This window comes from Helianthus annuus, chromosome 10 (genome assembly GCF_002127325.2).
Source record: "Helianthus annuus cultivar XRQ/B chromosome 10, HanXRQr2.0-SUNRISE, whole genome shotgun sequence".
Classification (NCBI taxonomy): Eukaryota; Viridiplantae; Streptophyta; class Magnoliopsida; order Asterales; family Asteraceae; genus Helianthus; species Helianthus annuus.
The window spans coordinates 3,063,790-3,083,437 of NC_035442.2; the positions used below are offsets into that span (position 1 = coordinate 3,063,790).

The following is a 19,648-nucleotide window of genomic DNA, read 5'->3' on the forward strand; positions in this document are numbered from 1 at the left end:
ACCATGACTTTTTGAAAATATGTTGTTTTTCAAAAGATATAAATTTTATAAACCGGTTAAAGCATAACACCTTAACCGGTTTATATGGTTTATATGACAGGTTGTTTACTAGTCATGCCGAACTAGAGGAAGTTTGGGCTTGACTCAGATTTGAAATCGAGCTGAAAATCGAAGCTCAAGCTCGGTTTGGGTTTTAACTTTTAACCAAACTAACTCAGCTCGAATTGGTTTTGCTCGATTTAAGAAACAAAATTTAATATACAACTTTTAAAATTCGGTAGTGTGCAATATTATTCAATAGTTTAAAAAAAACATATTCAAAATAAGTTCAAACTAACATATTATAAACAAAAATCAAGTACAATCAAACACAAAATAAGTTTACAATTTCAACAAAATACAATACAAGTTCATTAACATGACAATCAACCATAAATATACCGTAGATATCCAATTGCACTCTAAATATATGCAAGCAATAATTAGTCCTTTTGTAATATATTATATGTAAATAAATATAAAATATATTTAAAATAAAATAATCTGAGTTAACGAGCGAGCCAAGCCAGCTCGTTACGAGCTAAGCAGAGCTAGGCTCGCTTTCTAACCGAGTCGAGCTAGCTTGACTCAGTTTTAAACCGAGCCATATCAAACGAGCTTTTTTCCAGTTACATCTGAGCAAGCTTCAAACGAGTTACGGACCGCAAGCTTTTTGGATAGTTATGGCTACAAGGTTGAAGCTAGACGTTTAGATCAAACCTAACCATCTACTTTTATTTATGAATGGTTTTTATGAGATATCAAATCGTTTGGTAGGTCTACAATATAGCCATGTCTCATGTTTGATGCTTGTGAGTTTTCTCTTTCCATATCGAATTTTTTAAATAATACAAGTTAATGTGCACTTATTTAATTCCAAGCCTAAAAAACCTAGCATTCCTTCCTACTCATTGTAGTTGATATTAAATTAAAATGTAATCAATATCAACTTATTTGTTTAACAATTTACTATAAACGTAGTTTTTAAGAAATTTATTGACTATATGTTTATGTTTAAACATCATCATTATCATTAGAGCACACGGGGCACCTGCGTGATCATATAGTATCACGCGTTAAACTCAAATCGTACACCGCCGCCACCTATTTCAAAACGCGTTATATATCTAACGCGTTACCACCATTACGCGTTAAACTTTTGAGTTTTGATAGGGTATGACTTGTACATTGTGCATTAATACTTGTACATTGGAATCCCCATCACTAGTGATACCACCCCCACTACATTTCTATCACTATCACTAGAATATTGGGTGCTGACATGGCATGATTTGATTGGGTGCTCCCATCACTAGAACCCATCACTAGTGAACCACCCCGGGTCCCCTTATACTCTGTAAATCCCATTAATACCAAAGCTAAGTTATGGTCTGAAGAGAGTAAAACATAGACAACTTTACCTCTACCCCGTAGAAATAGAAATGTTGGTTACAGTGAGACTTTCAGCTCGATAGTAGCTTTGCATCAAGCCTTATACATGAAACACATGATACTCAACAACTGGGACATAAGGCATATATTTTACCAACTGTAACTAACATTTTCTTATTACTTAAAGGATATAACAAGTTGATAACAATTTATGTCGATTATGTTAAAAGTTAAAAGAAACATAAAGGTCACTATATATTATTATTTTTAAATCGTATAAAGACAAAGGTAATAGAAAATGTGATAAAAACGTTTAAATATAAAATATGATAGAAATAATAAAATATTATTAAATATACATTTTAATATTTATAATTGAACGTGTCAAAATACATATATTAGTAAGATGATGTCGTAAAAAATTGAAACACTGAGGCTTATAGGGTACTAACTGAGGGCTACATGACACTTTAGTAAATTACTATTACTACAAAGTTACATTTTAGAACATCAATATATACATATTCGGATTTAAATTATTTTTTTTATTATTTGAATATGTAAAAGTAACTCAAATTAAATTAGTCTAATCTAGCCGTCGCAAGTCAGCCGGTTTGACTAGTTTGAAATCCAATGGTTCGATTTAAGGTTTAAGAGTCCTAATGGTTTAGAGTGATTTGGAACTTGAAACCGGGTATGTAAACCGAACTGACATTTTAACCTTTAGTATTTATACGTGTATATTTTTTCCATTTATTGAAATATGTAGTTATGTGAATGTGTTACAAGATGATGCATCCCTATCATCCTATAAATTTTAATGCAAAAAAAGGGTAATTCAAACTATTAAACCACACAACCAGTCAAACCAACCGGTCTAGCTAACCAATCCAACCTGACTGACATGGTTTGTCATTTCTTGAAACCGTAGTGAACCTTTCGAACTAAAATTTACTCAAAACTTACCAAACCGAATCATAAACATCCATCTTCTAACAAATTAAAGGTAATCGGTTACCTATCTATCCTATGTGACAAGTCATTTATTTCGGGCTATGAAAAATCCACATAAAATGGCAATTATTCACTTTTATTTTTTGTTATGTGAAGAACATTATGAGAGTAAATTAATTAAAATAAATAACATATTTAGTTTTGTAGAGTCAAGAGTAGAATGAAACCAAAGAATATGACCCGTTGGTAGAAACGGGTCAAACATAAACATATGAACGGAGATTACGGGTGGCAAGTTTTTCATGCCCATGTGCTATCAAATAAATTATGTTTGACTAATAAATAAAGTCAATAATAAACTATAATATAATCTTTCTTTTGTTAATTCTCAACAAAATTTACATACATCATTTCCAAATATCACACTTTTAACTTAACAGATTAAAACAAGTAATGTTAGTTTTATTTAAATTAAAAGTTTAAGTTCTAACTTCATAAAATTCTAAAAAAGTAGGCAGTCGATTGATTAAATCATGAACGATTGATGTTGTCAATGTATTACCAACCTTTGAAAAAAATCTTATTTTGATGGACAACTGAACAATAGTTGTTTTTAAAAGGACAATACAAAACCAGTGCGCAACTAATGATAACCCGTAAATCACTGTTTTTAATAGGTTGGATGATTCTTTAATACATTTCTAAGTTAGAGATTTTCAAATCTTTAGCGTTTTGATTTTACTTCGTAAATTGCCGTTAAAAAGAACTAATGAAAACCCGCGAAACAAAATGGTTGAATTGATGAGCCTTCTAGCTATCCATAGACTTTTAGACCGTAATTATAAATGTTTTATAATACCTAAAATATAAGTTTAACCTAAAAATATATCTAAAATATAAGTTTAACATTAAAATTATGAGAAAAACACACATAGGTTAGGTTTGTGGATAACAAACAACCAAAACGTTATATATGGACTTTAGTTAGGGTCTACAAACCAAATTTAGTTAATTTAGGAATTTCTTTTTTTCTTTTTTAGTGAATTAAGGAAATAACAATTTTAAAAAGGTATAGGGTGGATTGCATAGGGCAGACGGTAATGGCTTGAATCAGTCAACCACTATGGTGGCGGCAACATGGACCCGTATGTTTTGTTCTTTCTTTTTTATTTTTATTTTCTTAAAACCTTGTCTATTACTTTACTATTTATTACAAAGTATACTGTTTTTACCCTTGATTTTCATCCCGGGTTTACATTTCAAGCGCGGGGGGTTTGGGGGGGGGGGGGTGGGGTGGGGGTTAGATAGATCGGGTAGTGGTACCTCGCCACTGATTAAGGGGTACTCAAAAAATAGTGAAATGGGTCAGCTGTCACTACTTGAGAAAAGAGGAGAGAGATAGATGTTGGGCCCTCAATCTCGAAAAAAATAGATAAATAAATGAGAGGAGCACCTCTCCAACCCTAAGATGGTTAGACTGTGACACCTCACAAGACTATAGATTATAGAGAATTTAAGTGGACACCGAGTTCGTCATGACACGTGGTCAAATCTTTGTTAATCATGCAGATTGATAACCAAAATGCGTCATGAGAACGTCAAACGTTACAAGATATTGCAAAAATATATGGAAGTTGATTGTCTTTTATATCCGCAAAACAAATCAAACTTTATTGTTTTTCTAGTCGAATTCTATTACTACAGTCACGCCTTTGCCTTAAAAGAAAAGTGTACCGGCATTTTCACCCTTTCAAGTTAGTGCATGAGACTTCTCAATTGCATGTCATTAGAAGCGCAAAGTTTCATTGATCACTTGCGCAATTGTGATCTGAGTATATACCATCTCCCGTGATGGTAGACGTACCGTTGACCTACATATCAACTAAAGCTTCGTGGTATGGACAAATATATAGTTTTTATCTTATGTCGCTCAGTATCAAGTTCGTCTTATTTTCATTTATTTTAAATACGTTGTACGATTATGTTTTATTATTTGTTGATTTACGATAAAGGTTGAGCAATACTTTTAAATTAACAACCCTATTAAATTATAATTTACAAAATAAATATAACCAAAGTTTGCTGGCTATAATAATATATTATATAAAACCAGCTTCATGATCTATCAATCAACTGGTGTGGACAATCACTATGGGCTCGAGTAATGCACCGTTTGTATGGCACTAATTGTAAATGGGCCTAATGAGGCTATTTAATACCAAACCCATTTGGGCCTAACGAACTTATTTAAGACCAAACCCAACCCTTAAACTTTTGAAACTCGTTGTACGCTTGTACCTTCATAACCACCGTTGTAACACCATTGCACCAATCCATCAAACCAATTAAAACACAAAACAATTAATCTCAATCCGCCAATAATAACATCGATCTATAATGTATGTTTGATATTGAATTGGAAGTATACATGTATTTCAACAAAACTTGAGCTGAGATCATTTAGAACTTTACGTTTAGACTATACGGTATGGAGGGGCTTCAAGGAAGGGCGTGGAGTGACATGTGGCAACCACGTCAGCATGGTGGCGTGGAGAAAAAAAGCACGGGGTAGGAAAGTTGCGTGGAAGAGAATAAAAAATTTAAAAAAAAAAATAAACATCAACTTATCAAAACAAACCTAAACCACACCCACCAATTAAGAGCCTCTACCTCACTTACACATTTGCTCCCACGCCGGTGGAAATCCTCAAGTCCCAAACACAACGCCCTTCACAACACGGGGCACAGGGTGGTTTTGTGGGCATGCACTGACACCAACGTCATGTTTCGACGCCCACACCGTGTGGTATTAAAGATTCAACTGAGCTCGTAAGTTAATCTACAAAGTTGAACTCGGCTCATTTATTATTAGCTAATTCATTCATTCTTTATCTACACATACATTTATTATTACGCATATTTACAATATTTATAATTTTAATTCAATGATATAACACTACGAATTCATTTTTCATCATCAATATGTTAGGAATGTAAGTACGTTCTATAGAGTTCAATTTTTGGGCCTAGACGTACTTCGAGCCACTATATTATATTATATTATATTATATTATATTATATTATATTATATTATATTATATTATATTATATAGTTTACGAAGTGCAATGAAGAGTGATTTTAAATTCATATAGTTTTTCATATTTTGTTATTTTAATATTATAATAGTTTATTATTATATTTACTTTTAAGTTTTGATATATATTATTGTTTTTTTTCCTTTTATAAAACCATATTTATGTTATTATTTAATTTTTGTTGTTAATAAATCATTTTTAATCATATTTCCTTTATCAATTAATTTGATATTTCTTTAGTAACTTACGTTCGTTAATCTTTTTTTTTTTTTCTAAAAACTTAAGTACGTAGTTGTGCTTAATTTTTTTCTCTCTTGACATTCCGGTATTAGTTTTGTTAAAAAGAAAGTTATATTTAAAATAAAATATTTATTTGGTATCTTAAAACGGTACAATGATAAACTAAACCAATTCTAACGCTTTGACTTTCTAAACAACATGCTTTATTTATAAATAACATTTTTGTTCCGTTTCGCCGCAACGCGCGACCACTAACGAACCTAGTAAACTTTAATTTGTATTGGGTCGATAAACAACCTTCATGGCTTCTTGTGTTCACCGGATCGTAGTTCTATTTTGAAAGAAATAAGAAGAAGATCAAAACAGAGTTGAAAAACGATAAACCAAATCAATTGGGATAACCAATTTAAGTGGCCAATGGGCTTATAGTATAGCGGTATTGATGTGTGTAGTAAAGATGTTCGTTCTCAATTGGTTGATGGTTTTAGTTTTAAAATGGACATTTGTGAAAATTTAAGAGTAAGTTTATATAGATGGTGTGCGAGTTAGCAGTTAAAAACTCTAGTTTTAATGGGTTACGGCTTCAATATTGTTACTTTTATTTAAAAACTTTAAGAGGTTAAAATGTTAATGAAGATAACATATACACATAACCACATCTTTCAAACCCCCCCCCCCCCTCCCTCCCCCCCCCCCCCAAAAAAAAAAAAAAAAAAAAAAAAAAAATAATAATAATAATAATAATAAAATAAAAATAAAGGCTAAACGGCAGTTTGGAAGATCCAAACCGTTGGCCGGATTGTTAAAAGTTAAAACTGTGTGTGTATCAAACTGACAGGACGAGACGACTTGCTTCAATTTAGACGATTCATTTAGTTGTATATGAAAACCCAGTTTCATATAGGAATTCACATTTCAGATCACTGTTCTAACTTCGCTATAAGGATTTAGCTTTTAATTTTTTTTAAGAAAATATATATACCTTTTCTAGCAAATTGTTAAACAAATTTTGAATCAGGGCTGTGTAAACGGTTCAACACTTTACAAATCAATATTTATAAAAGATATAGAAGTGTTTGCTTGAAAAGCTAACCCAAACCCGACCCAATCTGGATCTACATGTAATTGATTGGTTTGCATAATGAAAGCTAGCCAGCTAATACATGATAACATTCTCTCACCAATAATCCACACTTTGCATCATACACACAATAATACAATAACAAATTATAAACAACTTAACATTCAACATAAGTTTAACATAACTTAGCAATTTACTTACATTAAACCGTTGTTACAGTCGTTACATTTTTTTTGCTAGATCGTCATGCTTATTCAGCTTTGATATAACGATAAAAACCCTTGTTATAAAGGGCTAAAGAGGTTTGAAATTGCATATTCAAACCGTTTTCTGATTATTTATGAGTGAAATAAGGGCCGAATAAGTATAAAGATTAAATACAAATGGGTGTTAACATACAAAATACCCTTAACATAAGAAGTGAAGGAGGAAATTTTCTTTTTTAAATTTGAATTTTTTTCCCCTAATACTTTAGAATGGCGTTTAATTGCAAATTGTAAAAAAAATTTGCAAAATATAATTTTATACTAGTATAGTAGTTATTGTAGAGTAGTTATTGTAGAGTAATTATAACATCACTCTACTAGTGTAAAATCACGATTTTTTTTAATTATGGGACTAAAAAACGTGATTTGTAAAATGGGAAAAAAATTCAGAATATAAAAAAAAAATCTTCTTCACTTCTTATGTTAATGGTATTTTGTTTGTTAAAACTCATTTGTATAATAACTTAATCGTACAAAATAAAATCAGTTACTTTAATAAATAAAGTTTTTTTTTATTATGTGAAAAAGAAAACAAGTGAAATGAATGGTAAGCAACACAACATAAACACCAAAGATGCATATAAATACAAAAGCTAAGGATATATACTCTTCATCCACTACACAACTAATACCATGGTGGGCTACAACAACACACCTAATTATATCAAGTCCCTAGTAGCAAAACTTGCATTTCCTTTGGATTCTTCAACAAAATCTTAAACCCCAACACCCCACCCCACCCTACCCCATACCACCCCCACCCATCAAGAATCTCTAACTTTATAGGTAAAGTCCATTCACAATAAGCTCAATTGCTAGCTAGCTTGCATTGACATTGATAGTGATTGTTACATACTTTATATCTACAATATGCACAAAACTTCGCCTGTCCACTTAGTGACAACGACATGAAGATGTATTATTCGGGCAACTCATTGTTGACGATTACTTCATCAACTAAACGTTCTATCTTATCCTATGTGACACGAACATGTGACAATGTTAGAATGTTTAGTCTCTTTCTTGAAGTTAGATTTTAAAGACTTAAACAGATTAGGCTAGACGGTATGGTAGAGGCTCATTATTGGATGATAACCCGTCACGTAAGCGTCACGTCAAAGTCTTTGGAGGATGCCCCTCTAAGGATGAAACAAAGGAAATGGAGAATGGGCCTACCCCACCAACTTTTTTTTTTTTTTAATTTCATCTACTTTTTTAACATTTATTAAATAAGATATAAAAATAAAATCATTAATATTAAAAATCCAAACATTACATAATATTAAAAACCAAACATTACATAACATAACCTAAAAAAATAAAAATCATAAAAACTACCCCACCTTTTTATGATTTTTTCTTACATTTTTTTTTTAAAATCGCTTGCTTTTCTTCGGGATAATTGTCTATATCGGTTGTCATTATCTCCTATTCTTTTAGTTCGTTTTTTTCTTGCTTCAACCGAACCCGTTCTTCCACCTCGCGATCCTTCGTCTTTGCCTTTTAGGCCATGACCTCCGTGTACGCTTTGAACTGGGCCATGAACGTGTTCATTTTGGAACCGCTCCCCGTTGCGGCTTGTTTCTTTGCAGCCGCCTCTTTTTTTATTTGTCCCTGCCCGGGGACGTTCCTCCTCTCGTACCGTGTACTCTTCTTCGTCAAATTCGGGCTTGTCGTTTATATTAATTTGACATCGTGCGTCTGAGCCCCCGGCACTAAAACTATCAGTCTCCGAGGTTTTTTGTCATTTAGCCATCTCAACCTCATTTGGAACCGGCGTTCGGAGATTGTTGAAAACCCGCAAAAGCGTTGAGAGAAAATTGAGAGGATGACTAACTCGGTTCCACTGAAGGATAGTAGCCGAGCACCGCAAAAACGTTCAGGTTTGGGTTGTTCGGGTTGTATGAATCCATGGTAAAAGTAGAAGAATGTTTATAAAAAAGTAGAAGAGTTTTATAAAAAGTTGAGAGAGAGAGATGGGGTTGAAGTGGGTAAAAAATAGGGTGTTTGGGTTGTATTTATAAGAAAAGTTAATGATTTTTCGGGTTTTTGAAAATTCTGCCCGTTGATGTTTGAAAAAAGGAATTTATTTTTTTCCGACTGCCCATGCCCCAACGTTCCTTTTTTTGTCTTATTCGCACGTCCCCAACGTCTTAAGCTAGACGATTTGGACGACACCGGGGGAAGGGGGAATGGTGTTGTGGGAGGCGACGGGCCTCGACGGACTGGGACGGTCCCCATACCGTCTAGCCTTATAGTCTCCACCCGTCTACCAAACCATATCCCATAGGCCATAAATGTGTTTTAGATTCATTATTTGATTCATTATTAAAACTGTTTATTAGTTCATTGTACATTTGTACTTTTTTGTTTTTCTGATTGTATTTCCTAACGTGGTAAATGTGTCCTTTGATCAACGAGAATATTAAAATTAAATGATTAATCAGAATAAAAATAATAAAAATATGATATAATTATAAATTCAATCAGCCAACCCGTTTACAAGTTTATTCAATTCGTTCACAACTAGGAACATAAAAAGATGAGCCGCTTATAAATCACTCAAGAATGGCTAGCTAAAAGTTTGAATCGAGCCAAGTTTAAACGAATCTAAGGTTATATTGAAACTCTCTTATTACTCGAGTTTGAGCTTAAGCTTCACATATCGAGTTTAACTAGGTTTCATATATCGAGTTTGACTAGGGTCGTGAGTTTAAATAAGCTTATTATTTATATAATTATTATTTAATATATTAATCATATATTTACATAACAACTATCATTTTATATACATTTATTTTTAAAAAAGAATTAAACTATATCATCTTATATATAAATTGATAATAACAAGTATACATAAATAATTATAAGCGTATATGAATATCTATCTATACTATATAATAAAAGAAATCACTTTAGGGACACTTGTCATTATATTAAGCCATCTCTTATAGATAATTATTATTTTAATTTAATCTTTTCTTATTAATTATAGATAACCCTAAATATTATTAGTTTAATATCTTATGAATAAATATTATTAATATGATTCACCATTAATATTCAATATCATTTAACCCAAATTACAATCAATGGCCCTAATTTACTAACTAAGCCACGATGACAATTGTTGACCATGATAATCTTAATGATATCTATTAGGTTCTAAATGTCTAAATGAGTCATATTAGCTTGGAATAATGGATTTTAATAATTCAAACTTTCACCCATTGGCCGGTAACGGACCCAACTTCAAAAATAACTGGTGGTGGTCCCAACTTTTCGTATATTGTAAACCAATGGACTTTTACTAAAAAAACCCTTAATTTCTTTTTGTCTCCTTATCCTTTTCGGTTTAGTAAAGGTCCATTGGTTTACATTATACGAAAAAGTTTCCGAAAAGGATAAGGAGACAAAAAGAAATTAAGGTTTTATTAGTAAAAGTCCATTGGTTTACAATATACCAAAAGTTGGGACCACCACCGGTTATTTTTGAAGTTGGGTCCGTTGCCGGCCAATGGGTGAAAGTTTGGATTATTAAAATCCATTTTGCCTATTAGCTTTATTATGTATTAGTTAACCATATGGGTCAAATTTGAGTCATTTTAATTCATGGCAATCCATAATGGGCCTATATAAGTCGTACTTGACCATATTAACCCCAAATTAACAATGAGTGCCCTAATTAACCATTAACAACCCTCGCCAGTTAACCATGACCATAATTTGCCCAACTTAACCATTATAGTAACCTTAAATAACTGTCAATGACCTTAAACAATCATCAATGACCTTAAACAATCATCAATGTCGTTGATCATTATTGACTATATTAACCACTAATGACCCTAATTGACCATCATTGACCCTATTCATAAATCTTAAGTATAAAACGACTTATTTCACTATTACATATTTAGACCATGCACACTTTACTTTGTTATTTCACTTTACTTCATATTTACACCATATACTCTACTTTAGTTCAATTTCTTCATAGTCTATTTGGTTAACTTTATACTCGGTATTTCATATCTACCTTCCTTTTTGTAGTGTTGTTTGTCACATTTGTAGCGTTGGTTATCGAGCCATGATATGAAAACAAATTATGTTATCGATTGAAACAACCGATGATGTGAACATCTATATCTATATACATATAATAAAAGAACCAATATGTGACACGTGTCATTCATTGTAGGCACCTATTTTTGGGCTTTTCCGCCTTTCTTTTATATTTATTATATAGTATATAAATTAGATTTTTTACTATTATTAGTATTTTTATTATTTATCAAATATATTGATTACTTAAAATTTATATATAAGACTTTATCCAAAATTATATTTATTTAATACACTATTAATCCAAATTATATTTATTTAAATACTATTAATCTAAAATTACATTTATTCAACTCGTGTAATACATAGAGTTTTTAAAGATTTAACTTTTTTATTATTTGGTATATCAATTACAATACACGAGGTTCTTAAAAATATCATATTTTTTTATTATTTAACATATAAAATTAAATTTATTCAACCCGTCTAATAAATGCGATTTTTAAAGATATATCGTTTTATTATTTAGCATGTAAAATTACATTTTTTTAACCCGTGTAATACATGGGGTTATAACCTAGTAATAATAATATATTAAACAAACCAAACTCAGACTTAAAAACTATTCACCTGCCAGGAACTTTAAAAACAAAATTCTAACTTTTAACCGACCCGAGCTCGAGATCTCTTAAGTTACATGCGCTGAGCCCAGGCTCACCTAAGCTTAGCTTGTTTAGACAAATGTGCCACACGGATTGTATCCAGTTTACATTATTTTAACTATATCCGAGTTAGCTCGATGCATTTTACATGAGTAATTATATAGGTTGTGTTTAGGTTCATCACTTTCAATATCATTCAATTCAAATTATTGATTTACAACATAAGAAAACCAAAAACCATTCACTTTATAGAACAAACAATACCAACAAATTAGCTAGAACGAATTCATTTCAAGAAGATAACTCCTTCGTTTGATCAGTTTCACAAATGCCTCGCCATACACCCCGTCGAACCCTCCACCCGCGGCCACCAATCCTTCGTCCCATCGTTCCTCCTCGTCCCCTTCCACACCACCCGCATTCGCGGTAGGTCTAACCACCACCAAAGTCGCACCTTCCATAACTACACCATTTGACAACTCTAACTTCGCCTCGTGTCGCATTCTCATCCTAACCGCGGGCACTCTAGTTCGACTATTCCTCCACCACACGCGATCAATATCATCGTTTTGCACTTGTTGTTCCTCTTCATTTTCGCCTTTGTCCTCTCTATACTCTTTTATACCTAACTCATTCATAACCACACTTCCTTCATTTTCCCTATCACTCACTATCAATTTCTTCAAATGCATATTCTCTTTAACAATTTCTTTCACCATATAATGCCTCGCGGACGCTGCGATCAACGCGCTTATCGTCCACACAACTCGCGTCTTCAATCCACCCCCACCGCCTAAATCCGACTCACTAACACCACCACACCGGTACCCCAGGATCACACAACTCTTCAACGTCTTACCGAATTCCGCGGTCCATTTAACCCCGGCTCGCTTCTCTAACCATAAATCCCCGGTAGGTAACTCGATATCCAGCTCTCGAATTCTCTCGAATCCTCGAAGAATCATGACTGGCGAATATTGTGACTCATGATAGAAAATACTGCTGCTACTACTGCTACTGCTACTACTGCTTTGAGGCGGGGATATGAAGTCATGAAAAGATTTCACAACGGATTTGAAAAAACCAATGATCACGGATACGTGGTCATTGTCGTCCTCCGAGTCGACTGAGATGACTCGGTCAACTCGGAGGACGAGTGACTCGGATTGAGGGACGAGTGAGTTGAACCGGCGTGACACGGTTCGGCACCGGGTTAGTGTTTTGATATCGGATATGTTGTTCAGGATTGTGAGGATGATAACATCCGGCAGCCGGTCAAAGCCGTCGGAAGAATATTCCGGTGGTGGTCCGGTGGGTGGATCAACGGTGGATATTGAGGAAGTCATGGGTTTGACCGTTGACTTTTTTTTAGTTGGAGAGAGAGGGAGTTATTCTAATTGGTAGTGCCGGCATTCAATATTTATCGGGAATTATTCCGTACTATTAGCTTTGAATAAATAATTCTAAATACTTATTTTTTACATATTTTAATTTATTTTAATGATAAATAATTAAATTTTGAAGCATATACTTGATATATTTATACATTTATTTTAATGATAAATTATTAAATTTTGAAGCATATACTTGATATATTTATACTTGGGTTGGAATACAAATCGGACCGGTTGAACCAGAAGTTGACCATTTTATCGCTTTAGTATGCATTCGTTGTTTCGCTTGGGGTTGAAACGACGGATTATGATTTGATTGTTGAACCCGATAGTAATTGAACCGAGATCATAACATGACTGGTTTTTTCGATTAATATTTAGCAAAAGGATGAAATAAATGTTTTACCGGATATACTTCATATTCAAGTATCACACATGTCTTGATTAAAAAAATAAGTGGATTATTAATTTAGTAGAAATATTGTTTATACGTTTGTGATAAAGAAAAAAATACTATTAAAAATGTTCACTTGTCTACTTGATCCATTTTGTCCCACGTTAAAAGAATATACTTGTATTTATTAGCATTTGTTTTGACATGTTAGACATTCTATCCAAACTTTCGTATTTTGTCACCTCAAATGTGTTATATTAATGAAAAAAATATATTTAATTTATTGCATAGATCATAAGATCATTTTCCGTTCGTTTATAGTATAAAACTAAGGGAAAGGATCAAATAGGAAGTTAATTTTCGCTAGGAAGGATAGGAAGCCATAGGATTATGACATGTGGCAAATTTTAAAATAAAGAGAAAGGGTATTTTAGTCAATCCAACTCCTTTTTCTTCCTTTTTTAAAACCCAGTAAATTCAAAAACCCACCATTTTCAAAACCCACCATCTTCAACTATTTCTTCACTTTCAATCTCAATAATCACTACATTATAGTGCGATTTTCATCACCAATCAATGATTCAGAACCCGATCAACGTGTTCTTCAGCTTTTTTTGATGAAAACACAGTTTAATTTCATAAAAAAATATCGTTTTTTCCGATGATTTTGGAGATAATCACTCGATTCGAGCGTTGATAAGTGTTTCTATCATTTAAATTTTGTCAATTGATGAAGAAATCAGCTTCGATCCATGTAAGAAATTATTTAATTTCATTTTCATGATCTGGGTTTTTGATTTATTCATTGCGTTTTACGATCTTTGCGGGGGTCCAAGGGGCAGAGCCCCTGGCTGGGGTTGAGCTCATTTAGGTAAAACACATTTTTTAGGTATTTTCAGTCCATTGCGTTTTAGAATGAGTCATTTTTAAGTGTTTTCCGGCCATTGCGTTTTACATATAAGACATTTCTTTGTGTTTTTGGTGCATTGCGTTTTAGGTAAAACACTTTTTTATGTGTTTTCTGGCCATTGCGTTTTACAAATAAGACATTTCTGTGTGTATTATGGCCATTGCGTTTTACATATAAGACATTTCTTTGTGTTTTTGGTGCATTGCGTTTTAGGTAAAACACTTTTTTATGTGTTTTCTGGCCATTGCGTTTTACAAATAAGACATTTCTGTGTGTATTCTGGCCATTGCGTTTTACAAATAAGACATTTCTGTGTGTATTCTGGCCATTGCGTTTTACAAATAAGTCATTTCTTTGTGTTTTTGGTGCATTGCGTTTTAGGTAAAACACATTTTTATGTGTTTTCTGGCCATTGCGTTTTACAAATAAGACATTTCTGTGTGTTTTCTGGCCATTGCGTTTTACAAATAAGTCATTTCTTTGTGTTTTTGGTGCATTGCGTTTTAGAAAAATGTCATTTTTTAGGTTTTTTTTTCATTGCGTTTTACGTAACTGGTGGTTTTTCTATTGCGTTTTACGCAACTGGGTTTTAATTTTTTTTTTAAATATAGCAATAGTATACTCGTTTTAAAGATAAAAAAACGCTCGTTTTTTTGGTGCAATTTTTATAAAAAAATAATGCCGTATGAAAGAGTTATTAACGTTTAAAAAATGGGGGGGAATTGGAGGAGAGAGAAACTATTGGCTTGGATTGACTAGAATGCCCTTGAACAAACTCACGCGCCTCTTTTCTTCCTTTCAATTTCCCTGATTTAATCTTAGCCCTTGATTAACTTAATGGATGGTCAAGATCACTTCCTATCCTTCCTAGCCAAATAAACTTCCCATTGTATCTCCACCCTAAAACTAAAGTTGGTCATTTATATTATATACCTAAAGTTTAAGGATGACAACAAATCGTGTATTGTTAATTTCAATTCCTATACCCGGTTATAAAACAGTAATCCATATACCTCAAATACCCATTAGTCGTTACTGGTCGGATTCATCGGTGTAGCCACATGCATCAAGTGTACTTATTAACCGGTGAGATGCCCAATAGCTTAAACCTAGTCTTAAAAACACCTAAAAAATATTGAATAGTCGACTACAGTTTATTAATATATTCTATTTAATACCGGTAAACGGGTTTAGGTAATAGGACAATATTCCTTAATACCATACTCATTCCAAACCGGCTTTTTCCAATACTCGTTCCAAATATTTCCTATTTCAAGTTTTCTTGTAGGGTTTAAATTCTTTCGTCATTTTCACTCCTTATCACCGTATGTTGTATTTAATCAAAGTGGATCATATTGCCTTAGTAATACCAAGTGATAGCCTAATTCAGAAGAAAAAGACTTTCGCCAATAGATCACTGAGGGATCACTATTGTGGCTAAGTCCAAATTTCGGCGTTGTCAGTGGAACAAGTTTCTGACAAACAGTCCATTGATATTCCCTCATTAATACTAAAGATAAGATTTCAGCTAATATTTTTCGACGGTATTGACATATGAATTGCCACCAACTTCCAAGTTACTCTGTCGGCAATAATCCGAATCACCAATCCCTCGGTAAAATCCATCTGTAACGCGTTGGTAAATTCTTTACCCACACCATGTTTCTAATGTTGTATCACCGATGAAATAGTGACAGATAACCCATTCAAACAAAACTTTTGCAGATAAACTCGTAAGTAAAAGTCCTCTATTTTGTACCTAATACATCATCATCATCATCATACTCAGTAAATCCACCGATAGCACAACTAAGGTAGGGTTTGAGGAAGATAAGATGTAGACAGCTTTCCCTCTACCCCGTAGGAATAGAGAGGCTGCTTCCAATGAGACCCCGGCTTGATAGTAGTTTGCATCAAGCCTTGGACATAAGGCACATAACACTAAGTAATTAAGACAAAGGCCGATTAGTGCATGTGCACCCTTGTCTTTTGGCTATCAACGCCACCACATGTTGCATGATTAACCATCCCCCTCTTTTAACGTTATTTTTACGAAATTAGTAAAATAACGTTAAAATTAGTACACTTTCACTTTTGCTCCCCAAACACTCACACATATATACATTATATGTGCATACCTCAAGCAACCACCAAAAAGGATTTTCATGGGTTCATCCGTCCACATGTCACACATGGATCCCACAAGTGCATAAAAATAATAGATTCAAAATAATATCAACAAATAAATAAATTGCAAAATGCATAGAATGCGTTTATCCATAAAAAACATTAATGATAGTAAAAAACTGACATTACTATTCTTTTGCCCCTAATCCTAACACATTATAACAAGTCAAAACCAACCCTTTCCACCACAATAATAATAATATCATACGTTCACTAGCATACCTAATTTAAACTAGCTAGTCGAATAATCACAATCTTGAGTCAAAATTCTTGCCCGTTTGGTCAACCTTTTGACCTTAACATTGCATGCTATCGACAACATTTTGCTCTTAACTGAAAACACCCCAACCTTAAAACTCAACGGAACGTTAAACCCTAATAACAGTTTAATAGCTTTGTGAGAGGTACCATTCATGCTCTTCTGTATCACCTTAGGCAATGTCTTCCCCGAACCACTTATGAGCTTCAACCGCTCGTATTTTAAACTATTTGTGTCTTGTTTAAACGTCGGAAATGGACCTTTGGCTAGGGACCTCGTGTCTCTATAAGATAATGAAGCCTTTCCACCTTTTCCAAACAATATAACCGCGTGACCGTTGGTGTTTTTGGATTTTAACGTGAAGTCGAACTCGTGTTGCTTGTCTTTGCCCTTACCTTTTGTGGTGACGTGGACGCGATGAACGCGAAAAGTGGGGTCCTTTTTATCGGTCATGGATAAACATAATCCTGTTATAAGACCTATAACTAGGAGCAAGATTACAATTGACAACAACATGCATTTTGCTGAAAACATTGACTTTGTTGCGGGGACCGCAACACGTTTTTGTTCAGCAAATATGGCATTTTCGGGGGGTGGGACCCGATAGATTTGGTCTTTTGGGACTTGGATCACATATGTTTCGTCGGGATTGGTGTCTAGGAGATCCTCGTACTCCTCGTCATCGTCGGAGTTTGGTTTGATGTGGTGGTTGGGATGGACATTGCCCGTCGAGGTATGTTCCCGCCCCTCCATGTTGGACCGAGGAGCGGAATAAGAAGGTTGCAAGAAGGCGGGTTGAGACGCTGGTGGTGGCGGTGGTGGTGGTGGATGGAAATGGTGTTTTCCGATGAGGGAGGAGGATAAGATCGGTTTAACATTTGGAAATTGTGAGGGTGAGAACAAAGTGAGGGATTTGTGGTGGTGAAAACTATTGTTTAAACATCAATCATTTTGGTCCTAAGATTAGTGGTTTACATCCTCGAACAATATTCAAACCAACAAATATTCATCATCAAGCGTTACACTTTCCTATTTTTTTTTCTTTCTATCATTTTCCTTTATTCTAAAGTATCTTTAAATATGTAATATTTAAATTATATTTTGAGACTTATTATGATATATTGTTGTAACTATAAATTATATTTTGCATGCGATTAGTAGGGATGACAAAAATACCCGAGCTCAACGGGTATACCCGAAACCCAACACAAATGGGACAGGTATACCCGATATCCGACGAATATTACGCCGGGATGGGATTAGCCTTTAAAAAATTTTGCGGGTATGGGTCGGGTATGGGATTAGGTGATACCTGACCCGATTACCCAAAACTACATACCCGTTTACCCGAACTATATACCCGATCATATACCCAAATTTTTTAATTTATATTTTATATTTTTCTTCAACCTGTATATTTTTTTAGTACAAATATTTGATAATAGTATATATATTTTGTATGTAGTGAAGTATATACATATAAGTGTATAAGTCTATTAAAGTTATTATTAATTTATGATAAAACTTATATGTAATGTACATTTTTTGTTTATAATAGTTATTGTATAAATAAAATTACATCTTAATTATAAGAGTAAAGATATGTATTTGGAAATCCTAACGTATATCTTTTAACAAACTAATTGGTATATCCGATACACAACTGGTAATTACCAGACAAATACCCGACGGGTATTGGGTCAGGTATGAGACACGATTTTACAACCGGGTATGGATATGAGATTACCAATACCCGACTCAAACCTGACCCATTGTCATCCCTAGCGATTAGAGACTCCATGATATATATTTGATCCATGCATAATATCATGAGAGATGGATAAAAAGTTTTTTTTGCTACTAATTAATATCATGAGAGATGGATAAAACCCAAGTTTCAAGTGAAATTTAGTGATATATACAAGGTCTTCCCTTTGCCTCGTCGGCAAACAGAACACATCTAACATTTCTGATGGAACTAATGGTTAACAAAACGTATAAGCTCGCCTAAACGACTCCACGATTACTCATTTTTATCACGCATTGATGAAGTTGAAGCAGTCGATCATCATAGTCAAATGTTTGTAGTCCAACCAAAAATATGTTTTGTTTGGTTGAGTAATTGGGTTGGGCTGTGTATAGGCAGGCCTATTTATAGTAAGTTGAGTTGGGCTTTTTGGTCACAGCTTTGCAACTTGCAAGACCCAAATAAATAAAACCTTTGGTTCACAAACCATTAAAATGGTATGACGGTGGTATTTATTTTATTACCAGTATTAAGCCCATGCGTTGTAGCGGTTGTTGTAAAACTGTGTCAAGTAGTATCAATGCTATACCACTGTCAGCGACCACCAACACCGGAAAAGCTCGTAAAAACAAATTAAATAAAAACGAAAAAATAACACCGAGCAAAAAGCAGACGTAAAATCTTTGAATCACGAACGCTCGTTGCAGAGAAATTAAACCGAAACGTAAACCATAGAAAAAAATAACTAAGTCAATCCAGGACCCGCGCGTTGGTCGAACTTGTTAAACTGAGAAAAATAGATGCGCTGCGACGGGCCAGTCAAACTGGAAAAAATATACGAAAAAAATGTTGAACCCACACGCACGTTGCGGTGCATTAACTCATAAAATTTAGAACGAAACGAAAAACTTGGGAAAGATGACAAGTATGGTGGACAAAACTGAAAATAAAAAAGAGTTAGG

The 19,648-nt window shown here is 33.6% G+C and overlaps 2 protein-coding genes across 2 annotated transcripts; both read right to left on the reverse strand.

The window, feature by feature from the left end:
• Positions 1-12,070: 12,070 nt before the first annotated feature.
• Positions 12,071-13,141, reverse strand: LOC110887763 (F-box protein At1g22220). Its single transcript, XM_022135335.1, has one exon. It carries the CDS (start codon positions 13,139-13,141, stop codon positions 12,071-12,073), a length of 1,071 nt encoding a protein of 356 aa, XP_021991027.1.
• Positions 13,142-16,780: 3,639 nt separating this feature from the next.
• Positions 16,781-17,885, reverse strand: LOC110887762 (NDR1/HIN1-like protein 13). Its single transcript, XM_022135334.2, has one exon. The coding sequence runs from the start codon at positions 17,690-17,692 to the stop codon at positions 16,913-16,915; it is 780 nt and encodes a 259-aa protein (XP_021991026.2). The 5' UTR covers positions 17,693-17,885; the 3' UTR covers positions 16,781-16,912.
• Between the last annotated feature and the right edge of the window lie 1,763 nt (positions 17,886-19,648).

What these genes read in the sequence shown, in the direction of transcription:
- LOC110887763 (XM_022135335.1), bottom strand. Translation starts at nt 13,141, where the DNA reads ATGACTTCCTCAATATCCACCGTTGATCCACCCACCGGACCACCACCG.
- LOC110887762 (XM_022135334.2), bottom strand. Translation starts at nt 17,692, where the DNA reads ATGGAGGGGCGGGAACATACCTCGACGGGCAATGTCCATCCCAACCAC.